This window comes from Strongylocentrotus purpuratus, unplaced genomic scaffold (assembly GCF_000002235.5).
Source record: "Strongylocentrotus purpuratus isolate Spur 01 unplaced genomic scaffold, Spur_5.0 spur5_scaffold_19, whole genome shotgun sequence".
NCBI classification, from domain to species: domain Eukaryota; kingdom Metazoa; phylum Echinodermata; class Echinoidea; order Camarodonta; family Strongylocentrotidae; genus Strongylocentrotus; species Strongylocentrotus purpuratus.
In genome coordinates, this window is record NW_022145604.1 from 19,168,295 (window position 1) to 19,187,867 (window position 19,573).

The window sequence follows — 19,573 nt, forward strand, 5'->3', positions numbered from 1 at the left end:
ACTGGAAACTGGCATTCTTTCAAAATTTAGTTATGAATTAACTTCACATTTGCAATATGTGTTGGTTTGTTCAAATTTGTCACAGTTAACCGCAAAATAAAATCATCTCTAATAAAATGAATGGCAACTGAGTGCAACAAAGGAATAAAGCTTATTCATTGAGCTCTGTGTTGAATAAAGCTTATTCATTGAGCTCTGTGTTGAATAAAGCTTATTCATTGAGCTCTGTGTTGGTTATAAGATTCAGAAGTGTGAAGCTCATTAAACTTAATAATAATAATAGTTCGTTCTTGTAAAGTGCATAATACTTAGTCTCTTTGCGTTGTCATCATGACAAAAATAACGCTGGGAAAATGCAAAATTAGATAATCATATTTTCAGAACAAAGCAAATTCAGAGAGATGGATCAGGGGTTGCTAATTTGTGTGTGATTGAATACAACTTGGAAAATCATAACATGATTATTTCATATTGACATTTCCTCTATTTGAGAAAGGGTGGGAGGGAGTGAGGGAAAGAGAGGAGGGGGAGAGAGAATGAGAGAGAGAAAGAGAATGAGGGAGAGAGAGAGAGATAGAGAGAAGGAGGGGGAGAGAGAGAGAGAGAGAGAGAAGGAGGGAGAGAGAGAGAGAGATAGAGAGAAGGAGGGGGAGAGAGAGAGAGAGAAGGAGGGAGAGAGAGATTGATGTGACCGAAATCTGATTCAATGTAAACTTACTTTGCTGGGTAGATATCAACGTAAGGCATAACGGTTTTATCAATAAAGGCACCGTAGCCCAGCCTGAAATTATTGGTGATGTTCTTCATTTCACCAGCTGCAAGACAACAGAAGAGGAAAATTTCAGATTATATAATGATGACAAAAATTAAATGCTAGCACCATATCCTGGCCTAAAATCACTGGTGATATTCAGTTTTTCAGCAGCGGCAAAAGAGAGGAGAAGGGTTCTACATACATAATGGAGATGAGGCAACTACATTTCAAATCAAATGAAGTTTGCAAAGCCTTTTATGCATTACTTGTGTTGGAATTCATGTCAGTTGCTGCAAAAAACTGAGACGAAAAGTAGCGCATTATACAATGGTAATAACAATCAGACTTTCTATGAGATTAAATGAAATGAGGAAATGTGAAGATTACAGATATCTGACTAAGAACTGAACCAAGAACCTTGGCCCCAATTTAAACAAGGAAATGCATTGCTGTGCCATACAGTGCATACAAGGTACATGTACATGTTCAATCTTTAACTTCTTCAGATTGATGTATTTGTAACTAATTGTATGTGGTTCAAGTCAAGCATTTTTCAAGTGTGCAGACCCATTATAAGTCACTCATCGCATGGACTGTTTGGAGAGGGGGAGTATGGGAGCAGTTCACTAGTTACTCAATCGTTGAGTAAACATCTATGGTCTGTGCCACTGATTTTCTTCATTGAATACTCACCTAGAATTCCACCCAATGATCTAAGTTGGACCAAGTCGTCAGACATGGAGTCTGACAAGTCCATAAGGTAGTAAAGATCTACAGGGAAGTCCTCGGCCTGTCGAATCTGAAGATCAATAGATATCTTCTCCCCTGCAAAGTAAACAAAGATATCATTCAGATTAAGACCATCCATCAAGTATACGGTAGTTGTTCATGTAGCAAATTGACAGACATTGTTATTACTATGGTTCTTTAAAATTTACAGTGGATTTTGTTTTTAAAGGAGGGGGTGGGGGGGTAAATCACCCTTGGGCCTCTTCTTATATATTAAGGGGGGAATCATTTTTTGGGGTCTCTTTTTTTAATTTGTGAGAATAACACCTCTTGGGTTTTATATCAATTATATCAAATCTACAGCATGATATTTCATACCATGCAGTATGGATCAAATCATCATTTCAGATCATCATTTGTAGAGGTGTCATGGTCTCATGGATACATGTACATGTATCACAGACCATGGATCACATGGTTTCGCAATTCAAATCCCACCACGGCATGAATGTCCTTTGGCAAGACATTAATCTACACCTGCCATTCTCAACCCAGGGCCCTGTCTTACTGAGTTGATATCAATCTCAACTATGTACATGAGAGATAGGAGACTGCAAACTTGCGCTTGATTAGAGAACCTGCAATTGATTTGGATCAATCGCAACTCTTTGTAAGGTTTAGTAAATGGTTGTCTGGTAGGAACTTATTCCTTGAGTGCTTTCAGAGCCTTATGGCAGCTGGGCTTTATACTTTGTACGTGCTTTGAGCATCCTCTTGAATGATGGATATACATGTACAAGTACATGTTTGGGCAATATGAGAAATGAAGTAGTTATATCAATTCAAATCAAATCAAGTTAAATTACCTGGTCTCATTGTCAGATCTACTACTTGAGGATAAACCTGGACTAGATTTTCCACAGGGTCTCCTGCTTTACTTAATGGTGTTTTCTGATGGAGAAAGAGAAAATAATACAAAGACATGAAAAGACAATGTTATAATGCCTTTAATACAAATAAACCATAGCCATGCAGCCTACAAATAATACATTGTAATCACAAGCATTGCTATTGATTGTGGGTGCCTCAAGAATAAGTCTGCTAAAAAATAGAATGCCAGAATGCTGTTGAATAGATTTTTTATAACACTCTTTTGACCTTCAAAAGACAAATATTGCAGCCTAAATTTCATACCTGAAGAATATTTCCTTTTAAATGCTTTCTTGAAAGACAGAAAACAAACTCCTCCCCTCATTTTTGGTTTTGGTAATATTGGCGGCGACAGGTCAGTATATTTATTACACAGGTTTGAAAATCAGCTATGAGTTTCATATTTTATTTTAGAGGTTCGAAAATCAGCAATATGTCAAATTTCATTTTATGAAATATTAATCATAATATGTGTTTGTAACTTTGTATGAAAATGCTTTAAAATATGGCTCAGATTGTACCAGAGTGTAGCTACCCTAGAACCCTTAATCAAGCCCTGGATTCCGACCACAAGGGATTTAGTGCTTCGTTATACTTCTTCCAGGTTCCAATTTTACATGCATGATTGTTTTGTTTGTGGACCACCCTGACGTAAGGTGAGCTGGGACCATGGCATAAGAAATGGTCTGAACTATGATAGCAACCTACCCCTGTTATATTCATGGTACTCTGAGGGTTTTCTATGTGCAGCTCCTGGCATCCCCTCTCTCTTAATGTATCTGGATTGTCACAGCGTGGAAAGTTCTCTGCATCTTGAAAGTCCTATCAAAGAAAAATGAACAAGAAAGGAAATAGAATAAAGTACACTGTATTTTATTTATTGAAAAAATTAATGGGTCACAATTACCATAGGTCCAATGACAACTTCATGTAAACTTAGCTCCATCATGTATTTCCATCATGTTGTTCTGACACTTAAGAATTGTTCTGATATGGCACAGAAAACCGCCGCAAAATGGAAATTGCCTGTCATTGACAATTTGTGACAGTTTCTGGTTTTAAAGTGGGCAAACGTACATGTCAAACTTAACACATTACCTTCCCTTCTTTAAGGCCATTAAAAAAATATACATGTTTAGCGTCCCTGCCCGCTTCCTTTTTGGGGGCCACCTCCTATTTTTATTTTATTTTTGAATTTTTGAATTTTTTTTTTGTTGAATTTTTTGTTGATTTTTTTTTTTATTTAACATGAAAAACACTGCTAAAATGGATCTATTTCTGAATAAAAAAAATATTTAAAAAAGTTGGCGGCCATCTTGAAAAATAGCCCGGCTGTCATGGAAAATATACCGAGCGGCCATTTTGAGCAGCCATTTAAAAAAAAAAAATTAAAAAAAGGGCCTCCTCCTTCGTATTTTTCAAAAAAGTAGGACGCTAAACATGTTTTTGTTTTTTTATTTGGCCTAATAAGAAGCTTTTTCCTCTATTTTCAGAACACTTGCAAAGATTTATTGATCGCACAAGGTCAGAATCTCCAGGAAAGTGTAAACCATAATAGAGTGACACAGTTCTGTCAAATCCTACATTAAGCACCGGTTGAGTTATGACATCCAAAAGACAAACACAAGATTACAAATTAACCCTTTATCATGTATCTTTTTCTTTTCTTCCTCTCTCTTGTTTCCTTCTCTTACCATTTCTTTATCTTCCCTCTCTAACTTTTCCCTTTCTCTCTTTTTGTTTCACCCCTCACTCTCTCCCTCTCTCTTGATTTTCCTTTTTTCTCTTAATTTTTGTTTACCTTCCCCTTCTTGTGATCTGATTGCTTCCCTCTCCTTGCTTCTCCCTTGCTATGCCCCCTTTCTTGCCTTTTCTTTTCTCCTTTTCTTCTACCCCCTCTCCGTCTCTGCCTAAATTCTTATTTGTTTAGTCTCTACCTCCTCTACCCCCTCTCTCTCTCTCTCTCTCTCTATCTTGTTCTCTTCCTCCCACTCCCTCACTCCTCTACCTTCCCTTGTCTCTCCTTTAGAAGCAGGGCATTCTACTGACATTACATTAGATTGACAATATACTGCCATCTACTGCTCACAATGTCCAGAACTCCAGATGTATCCACAGCCATGCATTAACTGATGATGCTTGGTCACAGGAGACGAAAATACATTGCAGCAGTGGTAGCAATGTCGGTAATATACCCTGCCTTTAACTTGGTAAACCCTACCTCTTCTCATCATTTTCCTCCTTCTTTCTCAAAGATTTAATTTCTCCTCCTAGCCGGTTCATCATTCCTAATGACCATCATCCATCAATGTCCCTCGGTCTATGCATAATCATGACAACTAAATTGAACCCTGTGTTTGCTATACGATGGCTGGGATAATAAATATTTGTGTAATCTGTGGGCTTATCGTTTGCATAACTGACCACACACTGCATCAAGATACATGTGTATGCCGTCCTATGGTGGAGCTTAATGACTTAGGGCAACAGTGATTGGATTTACTTTTCTGCTCCTGTCAAATTTAATGCATATTATTTTATTTTGATTTGAAGAATAAGATAACATACCCCTATATGTATGATGCGCAATGAGAGGCTTTTCCTTTTGTATGGAAGACTTTTCTATGTGTGTAAATTTTATTTAGTATTTATTTGATTTTTACTAGAAAATATTTGTTTACTATTTTGTTATCAATATAATCCACTATGAGTATATGACAACTGGCCATTTAAAAATGTGTACACTCTACACTGCACATGTATAAAAGATGTTGCTTTTGTAAACATTTCTTTTAATATTATTGGTTGATAATATTCATCATGAAACTGAATGGGATGCAAGGTTTAGTGTAGCAGGTACATGTAGGTGTACAATAGGAAGATTATTACTCAATAATTAGATATGTTCAAGAGTGACACAATGGAATAAAGAAAAATTAAGTACCCAGTGACGGTTCTAGAGGGGTATAAAAAAAAACAGAATTTGAAACTGCTCCTGCAAAAACATGTACACTCTCATGGACATTCGTATTACATGAATTTCTAAACATTATTTTTTTGCAGAATCGTGGAGTGGAATACCCTTTAATACGCCATTATGAAGAACAAAGATGAAGAAAGAAAACATTGCGATTTAATCATTCTATGTGAACGAGCCTATATAAGCCACCTTATAACACCTACAGACTACAGTACATGTGTTTTTGTACTTTTTTATTGCCTGGTATAGGACAGGTCACCAGCTGCTCGCATTGATTTTTCTCACCCAGTGACTTTATTATTTTCAAGATAGTGATCTATGGCTACTGCACTCATATCATATCTATAATTGATCCTCCTTCTCAGGCAGAGAGATATCATATTTGACCTTGATGTTCCTTCATACATCTTTTTTATGTGAAAGAGGAAAGTCTCTCTGCCCGTCTCTTTTTGTCTGTATGTCTCTCTGTGTGTGTCTCTCTCTTCATGTCTCTCTCCCTCTATCTCGTTCTCGTCCTCTCCTTCCCCTCTCCCTTTCTACCTCCTTGTCTCTCTTTTCTCTCATCTCTGCTCTCTCTCTCTCTCTCTCTCTCTCTAGCATTCTTCATATTTTCCTCAATTTGTCACAGAAAAAGGATAATAACTACAAGGCTTGCATTGCCATAAATAAGTGGACTAACTTCTATATTGAAACATCATTATCATTATAAACACTACTTGTGTACAATGTAGGCTCACATGTATGATGTAGGCATATACATGTTGTAAATGGTATCACATTTTAAAAAAATTGCTGAAAGGTCACTAGGTACTGATTTGTATAAAGTTGCGTTTTATCTTGATGAATTGTTTTTTCTTCATTCTCACAAAGCCTTTCTCCCATAAACGGCCAACCCTCATCAATTATCCTAATGGCATAATAGCAAGATGGATGGCTAGGGTTTCTACACAATACGCAAATACGTGTGGGTTCATTGTCTATAGAATGCAAGTCAGTGAAGCAGCATAAATGCTTTGTATTAACTGCAGGTACAGGAACATGTACTACTGTAGTAACAGTAACAGAGTACATAACTGTGTCCCTATTGGAACAAGTATTCAAGTATACAATAAAATGTTTTCTTTGGGTTAAGTTTGTCAATTCTGGTGGCCCAGACATGGCTTATGACATTTCTGGATGCACACTGTGAAGGGCTTTGTACAATGATCTGATCTGGACAGCAGATTCTACATATTGTTTTTCGAAATGTTGACCTTTGATTTTGTCAAGATTTTACAAATGTTGCAAAGGGTGTAAGTTTTAATATGATTGGTCTGTATTCTTCTAATTCAATTAAATCTGACCTTGATCTAAAATCACGTGTTACAATAGGAAAACTTTAAATAGACCTATCTCAGACCCACTTCCGTCATTAAACATGATTTTGGAGGATAGCAAAACCCAGTGTAGGGTTAAATTAAATTTTAGTTGAATACAGGCCCACATGTACAAAATCAACTTCAAGTTCTCTGTACATGTACATCGTATAACAGGGATTCTAGATAAATAATAGAGAAGAAAGAGTACCGGTACATGACTACATGTATGGTCGATTAAAAATGCATACAAAGGAAGTCCTCAAATGAAACAGTAGCATTTTTGTTTACATTTCTTTCTCTTTAACGGAAGTTTCACTTTAATAATCAGAGGATAATCCCACGATTGGTACAATGCATGGCCGATGAACCCTATCCTACATATGCATGGTGCACACGCATTCCCTCACAATTCTTGCTGTATTTTTCTTCTTTAATATTTGTTCCGCTTTCGGTTGAATAGTACTAAACAAATATAGGAAGCACATATTACATATTTTGGTCGTGGAATGTCAATGCTTGTAGCAAATTTGTCAAACAGGTTGTTTCGCAGCTCACAGTAAACAGATAGCATGTCTAGACATTGTGATACCAGATGAAATATGCATTTTTTCCATTTGTATTTAGTTTTAGGTACTTTTCATGAGAGAAGGGTCTGAGATATACAGTGATCATAGGCCATTTTCATAATGTATTAACCAAATGTATACCTTTGTTCATATTGCAACATTAGTTGTTGCTAGGTAGAACAAACATATACTGTAGGCTATATAACAACACCTGATATATGCGATTTGCATTCTAACTATTGAAATACAAACATTTGTAACAGGTGAATGGTACTATAATTCGTATTGAGGCACATAAAGTATAAATTTGGTTACATCATAAGAATAGGGCCTATTAATGTACTAAGTGTACTGGTAATCTAAAAAGTTAAATGTAGGGAACCATTTTAAGATTTAATTTTACAGTTTGTTTGTTTTTTATTGTGAAACTAAAAGAGTGAATTTCATATACATTTCCATGGAGAACTATTAAATGCCAAAATTGCAATAAAACAGATTTTTTTTTTTTTTAAATAAAGAAAACTTAATTCTATATAACATTTTAAATAAGAGAGAGGGGGAGGGGAGAAAGAGAGAGATGGTGTGAGAGATAGATTGACATACAAACAGGGATTTAGAGACAGGGAGGGTGAGAGAGAGAGAGAGAGAGAGAGAGAGAGAGAGAGATTAGGGGGGCAGAGACCAGAGAAACAGACACACCGATTGGCAGAGGCACAGAAAGATGTTTGAACAAAAGCAGAAAAAAGAGAAAAGGGGAAGAGAATTGACATCAATATAAGATGGAAGCTTGAGATGACAGAAAGATGGATCTATAAACTTGAGTCATAAGGCCATGGTCAGCTGCTCTTCTATTGATCACCTGATAGATGGATGATGAATCGCTTAGGTCACATGACAAATGCATAGTTAATTACCAACTCATATCTTATGAAAGTGAATTAAGTGATGGCTTCATATTATTCATTTCATCAATGTGATTGTGTGCACAGTAATGCAGTCTAAACTGAAAGCCGAAAGCCTTGTAAAATGCAAAGGACAGTAGTACATACAGCATTGTATAAGGGCGATAATGGTAAATATAGTTTTATTGGGGACCATATCTCTGTTAGTCTGGTTGTATTAAATGTAATACGTATTCAGAACCAGGATATGCCATATTTTTATTTCACTATTTCAATCTTGCTTCTTTTCCCTGTTTTTTAATGTTATACTGTACCTATCGCTGCTTTTGACTCATTTTTGATTTCCTAATGGTTCCATGATTGCACATATTATAAATAATACCTAACCACACAAATAAGTGCCCTCTGCCTCCAGCCAAGATAAAGAGAGTATTATTTCCTAGAAATAATGAGGTGAACATTCTAACATGACCTACAACTTGAGAATTCAGAGAATGTGGGTTATGTCCATACATGTATACACAGTAGGGATGGTAATATAGTCTGCAAAAAACAGACTCTATGCTGACATTTTCAATACAATTCTTTTAAACCTTGGGCCAAGCCTAAATTTACCAGTCTCTGGCTGAGCAGATACTGTATACTGTATACTGTACAGTGCAAGTAGAATGTGCCATCTTCAAAGTCTTACTGTAAACATTCTGTTATACACAATGTGTACATGTACATCTGAAAACTTGTAACAAGGGGTATGTGCATGTAAACTACTGTAGCTATGTCTAGAGATGTACAGGTAAGTATCTTATGTGCAATACACCACTCATAGTAGAGTATGTGACAAACAAACAGACTGTATTACTGAGTATCACAAGCAAATATCAGTGTAGAGCTGTGAACAAAGAACACTGCACTCTGCATTCTTTTATAATTCAGGATATTTAACAGAAGAAAGGTAAAAAGATATAAAGAAGGAAAAAGAAATAAAATGTAGAAATGAAGAAACAAACAAACAAACTAAAGAGAAAAAAGAAAGAAAGAAAAGAAAGATATATGAATAGATTTGTTAGATTATTCCACCACCACCGAGCTGTTAGGCTGCATAATAACTACCTGATTCTACTGACTACCAGTACTGTACATACTTTACAAAAAGATAATTCCTTTCTGTCTTCCTTCTGTTCCTTTCTCTCTAGCCCTAATCTCTCTCCCTTCTCCCTCTTAAGCCCAATCTCCATCTCTTCTTCCCCATCTATCTCTAGATCTCTCCCAAAAGTATTTATAGGATCTGTTCCTCTCCCCCCCCCCCCTAAATATATTCCATCTATCCTCTTTATACAATGATAGTTTGGTAGCCTACAGCTTCTAAGCTTTTATGGCTACCATGAGAATTCAAACCAAGTTGGTGACCTGACTTCAACATGTGTTCCTAGAGGCTAACCATATTTCAAATCGCCCCTAGTAATGTACATGTACAAGTAAGTTGTTCCTGTACAAATTCATGTACAGTGTACAAGCCCCATTTCTGCTCAGATAGAACATGACGTTTGTTGTGTACAAAAATATCATTAATTTATGTTTTTCAAATTTGGGGCACTACCCAAAAAATATTATGGATAGCATATCATTATACATGTAGGTTCTCTAAAGAGAATAGACCCTCCCAAGTCATACATTTGTGAAAATTGAAATTTTAGTCATTTTGTGCAAGGGAACAAATGGGAAAGTTGTCCACCTCTACATCACAAAGACATTGCCAATTCAGCCAATTTGAAGAGCACATACATATAGTGATAACAACTTTTAAAAATTCATAACTTTCTCATTTCTTGTCCGATTCATTAAAAGTTAATACTTTCACCATTCTACTTCTTTCATTTTTCTTTTTTTCCTCCAGAGTACAGTTGTTTGCTATCACGGTGGGATTTCCCTTTGAAGTCCAAACAAAACACTTGTCTACTTTGTATGCCATGCTTTTACATATGTACTGTAGATGTGTGCCATGGACTATTTTTCTTAGATAAAGCGTACAGTATACATGTTCATTGATTGACATGTAGGTAGATACATGTACAGTGTATTTCACAAATTTAGAATGAAAAAATGTAAAATGTCCCTGTGACCCACATTCTTCTAACACTCAACATACAGCTACATGTACAGCTTGTAGGTCTACATCTGAAAATATATACATTCATACATGTTGTACATGATTCCTATGACTGATAAATGTGTATCATGTACATGTAAAAACTCGCAAAGCATTTTGCCACCTGGAAAGATAGAAAAAAAAATCATCCCTGTGTATTCACATGATCACAATGACCTGTATCTCTAATATAGTATCCCTTTTTTCCCCTCATTCAAATGAAATTCAAAGAAAGCTTGAATCAGCATTCCTTATTCATGAGAAGAACAGTGTCGAACACCCACAAGTGAAGGTCTAAAATGACAAAAGTCAAGTTTACTTTAAGGCCTTTTCATTCCAATTGTAACACCTCACCGATGTAGATCCAAATATGGTTACACTTGGCTGGACATGTGTAGTATACCGGTAGGTATAACCTTACTCGTACTATGCATCAAACAAAAAGAGTCTAATAAATAACCTTACTGCATCTACACGAGTATTACTGATAGATAGTTAGGCTACCAAAAAACAAACTCATAAAACCAACTTTTGAGCAATGAAATAAGAATAGGCTGTTATGTCCTCTATGTATTACCATACATGCATGAGGTCAAAGAGGGGAAAAATTGTTATTTTGTGGCAACTACATGTACATGTATATCCTCAGTCAACCTACAATGTATACGGTACATGTTTCAAAATTACATGTACACCTCTATTATATTCATTGAAAATCTTGAAAGTAGCTCCTTTTCCCCCCTGCTATAGTAATACAGTGTTTTTACAGTAAATTCAGAGGCCAACCATGCAAGCTCCTGTTTAAATGTTTTGCCAAAAAAAAGAATATTTTAAATTAACAAAGCCATGTACAATGTTTACAATTCCATGCATTCTTACTACCGGTAACATTTTAAATGCTGTTTTGCTTTAAAGCAAATTATTATGCTATTCTGAATATTTCAACAGGAACCTGGACACAAGCCTAGAATAGATAGTTGTACTTTTAATAATTAATCACAAAACAAGATCAAAGCCTATTTATTATTTTGACACTAAATGACAAGAATAATAAACACTTCCCTGACATTTTCCCACGCTCTGTTGAAGCTCACACGCACAAACTTTAGGTTTCAGGAACGGTTCAGATTTCAATATCATTTACATGTAGACATCGGTGATAAAGTAACAATATTAGGATCATCTGCTTTATAATAGATCAAAACCAAAATATTTAATGTGTGTATGAGAGTAAATCCCAAAAGACAAAAAGTAAAAATAAAAAGAATAGGACCGGAAAAATAATAACATTCACGTTAATGCTAAACAGGAAACTGCCTTGAAACTTAATGTACAGCTTTTTCATGACAGCCATTTAAAAAAAAAAAAGATAATAAGTGTTGTAATTCAATACTTTTTGACCAAAAACTTTATCAAATCTTGACCACTTCTGAAATTTATTTAAGTTTCTGATTTTACAATATCATAAGTGGACATACATGTACATGTATTACGTAATACCTATTGTTCAGGGGGGGATGACTGAATAGATCATCCCCCCTGAACAATAGGTATTACATAAGGATTGACGCCCATGACTACATGAATACTTACGGGTTGCGCGCACCAGGCACAGCTTGGGTCTGTGATTATACAGTCTCCACAGTTCTTGGCTTGCAAACAGGCACTGTTTGTTCCTGAAAACAAAATGAAGATAAGAAGCAATTAGAAGAAAATATGTAATTACCTAGACTTGAAATAACATGCATAAATCCTCTTTCCTCACTCCTTTTTCTTACAAAATGTAAATACAAATAAATTTAAAATACATGTACTGTACATCTTTGATTTCACATTCATATGTTCATTTGTCCACAAACACAACAGAAATTTGAATCATAACATGTTAAAGATGCAATGAGTATGAACTATGAAGACAGTGAAAATGGTTTCTCCTAACTTCCTAGGTCCTTTTTTTTTATAAAAAATAAAATAACAAAAATTCAGAATTTATTTTAAATGTACTGATTGATTAAAGATGTATACAGGTACATGTACATTACATTGTATGTCCCCTCTTTCATTGGCACAAGTACATGTACTGTATGTACATGTATGTTTTACAAAAAGAAAAGAAATCATTTCACAATATATTCGTAAATATCACAAATAATTAATAAAACAATTCCAAAAGGTTTTTTTTCAAAAGCTTCTTTGGCATGGTGTTTTGTAGGAGTAAGCCAAGTATACAGACATGTTATTTGAAACTTAATTCTTGGAAGGAAAACTATATTTTTGAGAACACAAATAGATTGAACTCTCAGAGGCTGGTACACTTAACTCCACACCTTATGACATACAGTACATGTACCTGTATATTATTACAAACACATAAAGCACAATATGCATCACCTATTTCCCCCCTTCAAATTCTTATGATCCCTCGACCATAACTGATGCAAACTATAAATAACATAACATTTTAAAGTGTACTTCACACAGGCATAGCATAATAATAATAATAATAGTGATTCAAACACAGTGATTATCACTTTGCAGTGTCTGTTTCAAAATTAATCTTAAAAAACAAACTCTGCCAACATGGGCTATATATTTTTGTCATGTTTATGAGAGGTGTTTGGACAGTTGGAAACGTTAACATGAGCTGAGGGCAATTGCCAACTAAAATCTTTCACATTTAGCCTCTACGCCTAAATGGAATAAAGTAGTACCTGTACCTGCAATTAATGATCAGTAGTAGTAGAGCTAAAATGCAGCCCTGGGCTGGTATTCAATTCAATACTTAGAAAAAGTAAGAAATTTACTATTAAGTAAATGGCTAAGCTAAGAAATTTACTTAATATGTACATGTAGTATTCAAATCGCATTTTAGACTTATTATACATACGGTACGTGAGACAAAATCCAAGTAAAATACCTTCTGATACGCATTGTGACATCACACTATCAATCCAAAGTAATGCCCAATTAATGTGTCGCAATTAATGCACGTTAATATAATTGTGTGCAGGAGAATAAATTGTCATTGTCTTTGATATTATAATGCGTTAGAAAATCATAAGCCTGCCAATCAAGGCCTCCAAATAATTGGCTTAAGTCTGCTAGGGAGCTGTCTTAAATCTAGGGTAAAATACTTACCCAAAAGTTTGAACTGAATACCAAAATTGGATTTGGCTTAGTATTTTAGCTAAGCCGAAGACTAAGTAAAATACTCAAATTTTGTACTCAAGTATGGAATTGAATACGGGTGCTGATGAATATCCCCCCCCCCCCCCCTCCTCTCAAAACATGTACATGTAAATGCATCCCAGGATAGGCATTTTTCATATTCTTGTGTTCCTTCTAATAATGATTAACTGTTCAAATACTTAAATAAAGCACAAAAAAGCAACCCCCCTCAAAAAAAAAAAGCAAATTAAATAAAAACAAAACAAAATAATATCAGTGACTTTACATTCTTAAATCAGCGAATTCATATTTTTCAACTCTGCAACCCTGTTCACAAGATATTTTTTTTTGACCAGTATCTTTACCAAGGGGGAAATACATGTAGAGACATCATATTTCTGATGTGACATTTTGTGGCGGAGGAGTATTGCCCTGATACATGAAACCAGTATTCTCATGAGATATGGGCGACGGGCAAATAAAGAAATCTGGTTGATATTTGCAGGGTACAATGAAACCACTGTTCTTGTACATCATGAACGTGTATAATGTTTTAGACATTGTAGATTGAATGCCACATGCTCTGATGATATCTACTCTCCACTGTCTGTCTGCAGACTATTTCAGGCACTAACTAAGTTTATATTTAAACTTCAACCCTGGACCAAACGATATACCTAACCATAACCCTAAACCCCTCATCATAATCTGATTTTGTTGCATTTTCCATTTATGGGTAAAAAGTGAGTTGCAAATTTCTGACAATACTGAAAAAGTAAATTAGGCTTTTAAATCATTCACATATGGCACTATACAACCACCTACATCTACATGTAGGTAAAAACTTATTTGTGTGTTACAACTAAATCTTACATTTCAAAACAGTCTAGATTTCTTTTGTTTCAATTTTGATTTATGTACTGCAAAAGTTGGACACTACTTTCATTAATCCACTTAAAGATCTCCTGTGTTGGTGTACATTTAGGTAACTCTCACAGTATTCACTTTTTTTAATGACCTCTGTAGCATTGGTAATTAGCAAAATGTTGCCTGGCAGGGGTTGGCAATATTAAACTTTAAGCTCAGTCTTTCTAAAGGGCAGAAAGTCAGAAACTGTTATGTCTGTCAATGAAAACAGTCTGGATTGATAGGTTTAAGACTTTAAGTATCATCTCTTCTCTCTAGATGACCTCTAGCTCTGGTGAGGAGCAAGAGGTCACCTGGCAGGGGTGTGGTGATATTAAAGTTTTAGTGCAGTCTTTTAGAAGGGTTGGATTAGCTGTCATGCTGGGACAACAAGGTGAGAGGATGATATTCCATCTGTCTCGCAAATTAACATGCTGAAAAAACTAATACCAAACAACCTTTTCATATCACTGGTAAATACAGGTACATGTTCATGTGTGTATCACAAAGTCAAGGACAGACTACTGGTATGTAATTAAGGTTTGTTGGACTGCATCATCTGCATGTACAGTTAACAACTCAATTATTCATACCCTTTTTAAATTGGATTTTTTTTTTTACTAACTCAAGAATGAAAGGTGGACTAGTTGAATAAGGGCCTTTGTTGAATACTTTTATAGATGCAAGCTTTAAGATGGTACATTATCAAGAAACATAAATTGGGACAAACATATTTTTCACATACCTTACTTCTTTTTAAATCACAAAACTTGGTAAGGGTATGAATAATTTAGTTGTTAACTGTGTGTACATACAGTTTGTACATGTATTTCATTTACAAATATAGTTTTACATCTACCTTTTTCTTCATCAGAATTATTCATAATGTCTGCACAAAAGATTGTGGCATTGTGCCCTACATGAAACCAAAAATAAACTGCTTTGGATTTTCTGAAGTGGTCTGGAAATTGACTCTTTGCGAAAACTAGGTACATGTAAGTTATTCATACAGTGTACATGTTCATGTATTACAAAGTGAAGAGTAAAATTATTGTTCTTTTTGATAATCTTTATTTTCTGAAGATAGATTACATACTAAATAGCCATAATAATTGAAAAGATGTATGTATTATGTTCCAGTTTCCTGTCTTTTTTTCATCTATCACCCGCCCTGCCCCCCCCCCCCCCACCTCTCTCTTTCTCTCTCTCTCTCTCTCTCTCTCTCTTCCATACATCGGTCCATATCTAATATCTGTCCCTCTGGATCTAACTTATCTCTGTTATTATGACTAGTGGTACCTGTCAGTCTGTCACCAATCTACGAACACAATTTAGGCATAAATCATAACATGTATGGTACTCTACCTTACATGAGAAAGAGAAAGAGAAAGAGAAAGAGAAAGAGAGAGAGAGAGAGACTTGAGGTCAAAGATCAATAACAGACACATTCCCACAGTGCAGTAGACTGCTTCAGGTTACAAGCCTGTGTTAATTCAACTGCCCTCCATCTGTCTCCATCCCTCTCCCTTTTCTAAACCAGATCACCTGCGCAGCCTCTCTCTCACAGAACTGTTGTAAGTATGGGTTTGCCGTCATCCCATTGAAACGTGTGTTAATTTTATAACACATGTTCTAATGGAAGTTAGGCAAACTTACACTGGTATCATGTATGACCCAAGTGTATATTCAATTTCCAGGCAAATATGTCACAGTTTTTCCTGATTTACTATTGACAATGAAGTAGACTATCCAATTTAGGACTATACATGGAGGCTACATAAGGGTACATGTTTTATATCTATCTTGCTCAAATGTTCACTCTTTCACTCACTGGATAGAAAATAAATGATTGGATAGACCCTCAATAAATTGAGTCAATACTAAATAAAGGGAACATACCTGTTGATTGTGCATCTAAAAATACATGTAATGAAAGGAAGAAGATAACTGCACTAATTGTCCACTGAAATAAAAGCTGTGGTCTTCTGTGTAACTTCATGATGGAGAGCTTGTGATATTCCCAGTTTCTGCAATGACAATAAGAAGAAGAAGAAGAAAGACTTTATTTTAACTGACAAAATCATCAAATATTTAATTTAAAATATGCATTCAAATCTTTTCACTGATTCATTTTACTGATTGCACATTAACATTTCGTATGTCACGCTTAAAACGTCCTAATATTAGAGCGAAATCCAACGCAGTATAAACGGGCGATGCAAACAAGACCTGCCAAAAGTGCATTATCGTAAGGATTTGGTGGTTCCTCTATCGCAGCGCTCCCGGCGCTCCATTGATCAATGTCCTGTACAATAGAGCAATACATGAATTCCTGCTCATGGGACAACCTTTGAACTGGCATCATCACCTCTGTACAAACTATCACTCAAAACTGGAATTAAAGGCACAAGAGTCACAATTCTTTTACCACCAAAACGGCCACACAATTAAGTTACAATAAAATTGTTCCTATTGGTAAATCAACAAAAAGTACCGCATATTTACAGTTTTACTTTGTAGTTGCCTGGGAAACTGGCTGCACGAACACGAACACAAACGTTTATAAATTATGGGAATCACTCGACTTCGTTCGCGTTCGTTCGGACATAATACTTGGTACACATACACTAGTAGGTCTATGGTACATATAAATATAATTTCTGTTTCTGTTTTTGTTTCGGACGGGTTGCGTCGGTAATTAATTGCATCCAATCTCGAGAATTACCTAAGTCTAAATTAAGTTCGTGGACATGTTTAGTAAAATGTCCAAGAATTTGGATTTACGACACTTTCGAGAAACAGCCACAAGATAGCTCCTATATGTTTTGATGCATGCGGGTATAATACCGATTCGAAAGGCAAAAGTCAGTTGTGTGCATTCCCCCTGCATCAACAAAATAGGGTCTAATAATAAATAAAAGAAATAGTTATGAATATCCAAAATAAATTGAAAGCAAAAGGTTTCATGCTAGCAGTATTTCTATTGCATGGGTTTGAAATGTAGTATGCCTATCTATTTAAGAGGGGCTCGGTGGGGGGGGGGGGGCTCTCCACAACCGAGATCTCCTTTTAAAATCCCTTCCTATTAAAACATAAATGCATAGGGCAGGGGGATCTAACTTTTTGCCAAGGGGGGGGGGGGGGGTTGTCCCAGTGGCGGATCCAGGATTTTCCAAAAATTGCGCCGTTTTATTGTTTTAATTTTTTTTCTTCTTTTTTTCTTCTTCTCCCCCCCCCCCTTTCTTTTCTCTTTTTTTCACAAGGGGGGGGGGGTAAACCGCCGACCCCCCCCCCCTAGATCCGCCCCTGATAGGACTATCAGAATCAGTATCGCAATCCCTTTTGGAGGCATCTTTCTAAACCTTACAACTTTTACTCCCGACTGATTTTGTCATCTTGGTTCTGGCATTCTACTGCTTCTACATAGTTACACAATCATCCATACCTGATGCATTGTATTGGAATTATGTCTTTATCTGCCCTATAGGCTATAGGATAGTCATGTCACCGATATGCCCTATCTCAATATGACGAGCTACGTGTGTTTAACCTTATCTTTGAGCGATGGTAAGCCCATTGACAGTACCAATTTCGAGTAATTTTTCATCACGTCCTCGAGTGGGGGACTGTTCTTTCAATTAGGAAACACCGATATAGTCCCATGTGCTCTCGGTTTCGGAGCGAACTAGTACATGTATATAATATGGCTATAGATAGTATATAGCCAGCTGCTGAGCAATTTTATTTGGCTATGTAAAAGGAAAACAAATATAACCATTGGCGGATTCAAGGGACATGGGGCACGTAACTGTACCCCAGCCCATTATTATGTCTCCTGCAGCATTTCCAGACCATAAACAATAACATGCTAAAGGGCACCTCTGGAATGTGATTTTCTTTCTCTTTTTTTAGGGGGGGGGGGGGGGGTGTCAAATAATTTGGGGATAAAAAACGCATTTTAAAATGTGATGCCTAGACATGTTTTCAAGATTTACCCTCTCGCCCCACCATGGACTAAACAATCCTGGATCTACCACTGATATAAACATCAAACTAACAACCAACAGATTTGGGGCACTACGAGATGCTTTGAATAAAACAATACCGATAACTTAAAGGTAGTGTATCAGTATCCCTTTTGCAGCCAGCATGAACATGTCTTATCTGTGAAAATTTAAACGTTAGCAGTCTGTGAAGGGTACATGAGCATTTGTCTACATCGACACTTTTTGTATATATGGCCAAAATTAAACTGATTGAATCTTTGCGCAGCACAAAACGTACGACCATTCGGTACAAGGGTCTGCAAATCAGACTATTTAATTAAACGAACCCGCTCGCTAAATTCGATTCGACAACTAACGGTTATTTTCAAACAAAAAGACATTTTCAAGCCCTTTTGTTTTGAGGGAAGTTCTAAATTAGTATTATCATTCAAATGCCGTTGGAATTCAGCCTTTCCATTTTGTTGGCCTGCAAAAGGGACATAGCCTAATTCCTTTAATATACCATCAAAAAATATCACCAATCATTAAATTCTCACTCCTTTACAGGTAGAACCAATTAAGATTTATTTTAGGCCAAAGAGTACTCTAGCATTTATAGACACAAAGAAACGCATGAAAAATTTAATTAATTAATTTTGCTGACATAAATGCCTCTTTACTTTGTAAGAACAAAAATGGATGATTGACTAAACTGCGGGATAATAATAATTTTGGAAGGCGCCCATTTATTAACACAGTCAGTGTATTTTTAATGACAATAAATACAAAACAATAGTTGAGAGATGTCTGTATCAATATCAATGGGGCATTTATGAAGTATACGAATTAACGGTGAATTTAATCATAAAGTGGCAGATCAAGGATTATCTTCGGGGGGGGGGGGGCAAAAGAGAGAGACACACACAGGGTCAGATAAAAGGAGAGAGCCAGAGAGCCAGAGAGCCAGAGAGAGAGAAAGAGAGAGAGAGAGAGAGAAAGAGAGAGAGGGAGAGAGAGGGGGAGATGGTGGGGGGGGGGCGAAAAGGGGGACTTTGAGATGAGAACACTCAATTTTGAAGCACAAAATGTTATCAAAACCAAAAACATAATTAAAGTGCCGGCAGAGCTATACGTAAAAAGAGCCACCA

The 19,573-nt window shown here is 36.0% G+C and overlaps 1 protein-coding gene across 1 annotated transcript in view; it reads right to left on the reverse strand.

Annotated features, from left to right (window-relative positions):
- LOC373364 (integrin beta-C subunit) overlaps positions 1–19,573 on the reverse strand; it is a gene marked incomplete at its 5' end in the record, with an annotated part of 58,815 nt that overhangs the window by 13,513 nt on the left and 25,729 nt on the right. Inside the window, 6 exon segments of the mRNA NM_214565.1 lie at positions 719–815; positions 1,448–1,579; positions 2,350–2,434; positions 3,122–3,235; positions 11,959–12,041; positions 16,339–16,466. Of these exon segments, the coding sequence (NP_999730.1) occupies positions 719–815; positions 1,448–1,579; positions 2,350–2,434; positions 3,122–3,235; positions 11,959–12,041; positions 16,339–16,438 (611 nt within the window).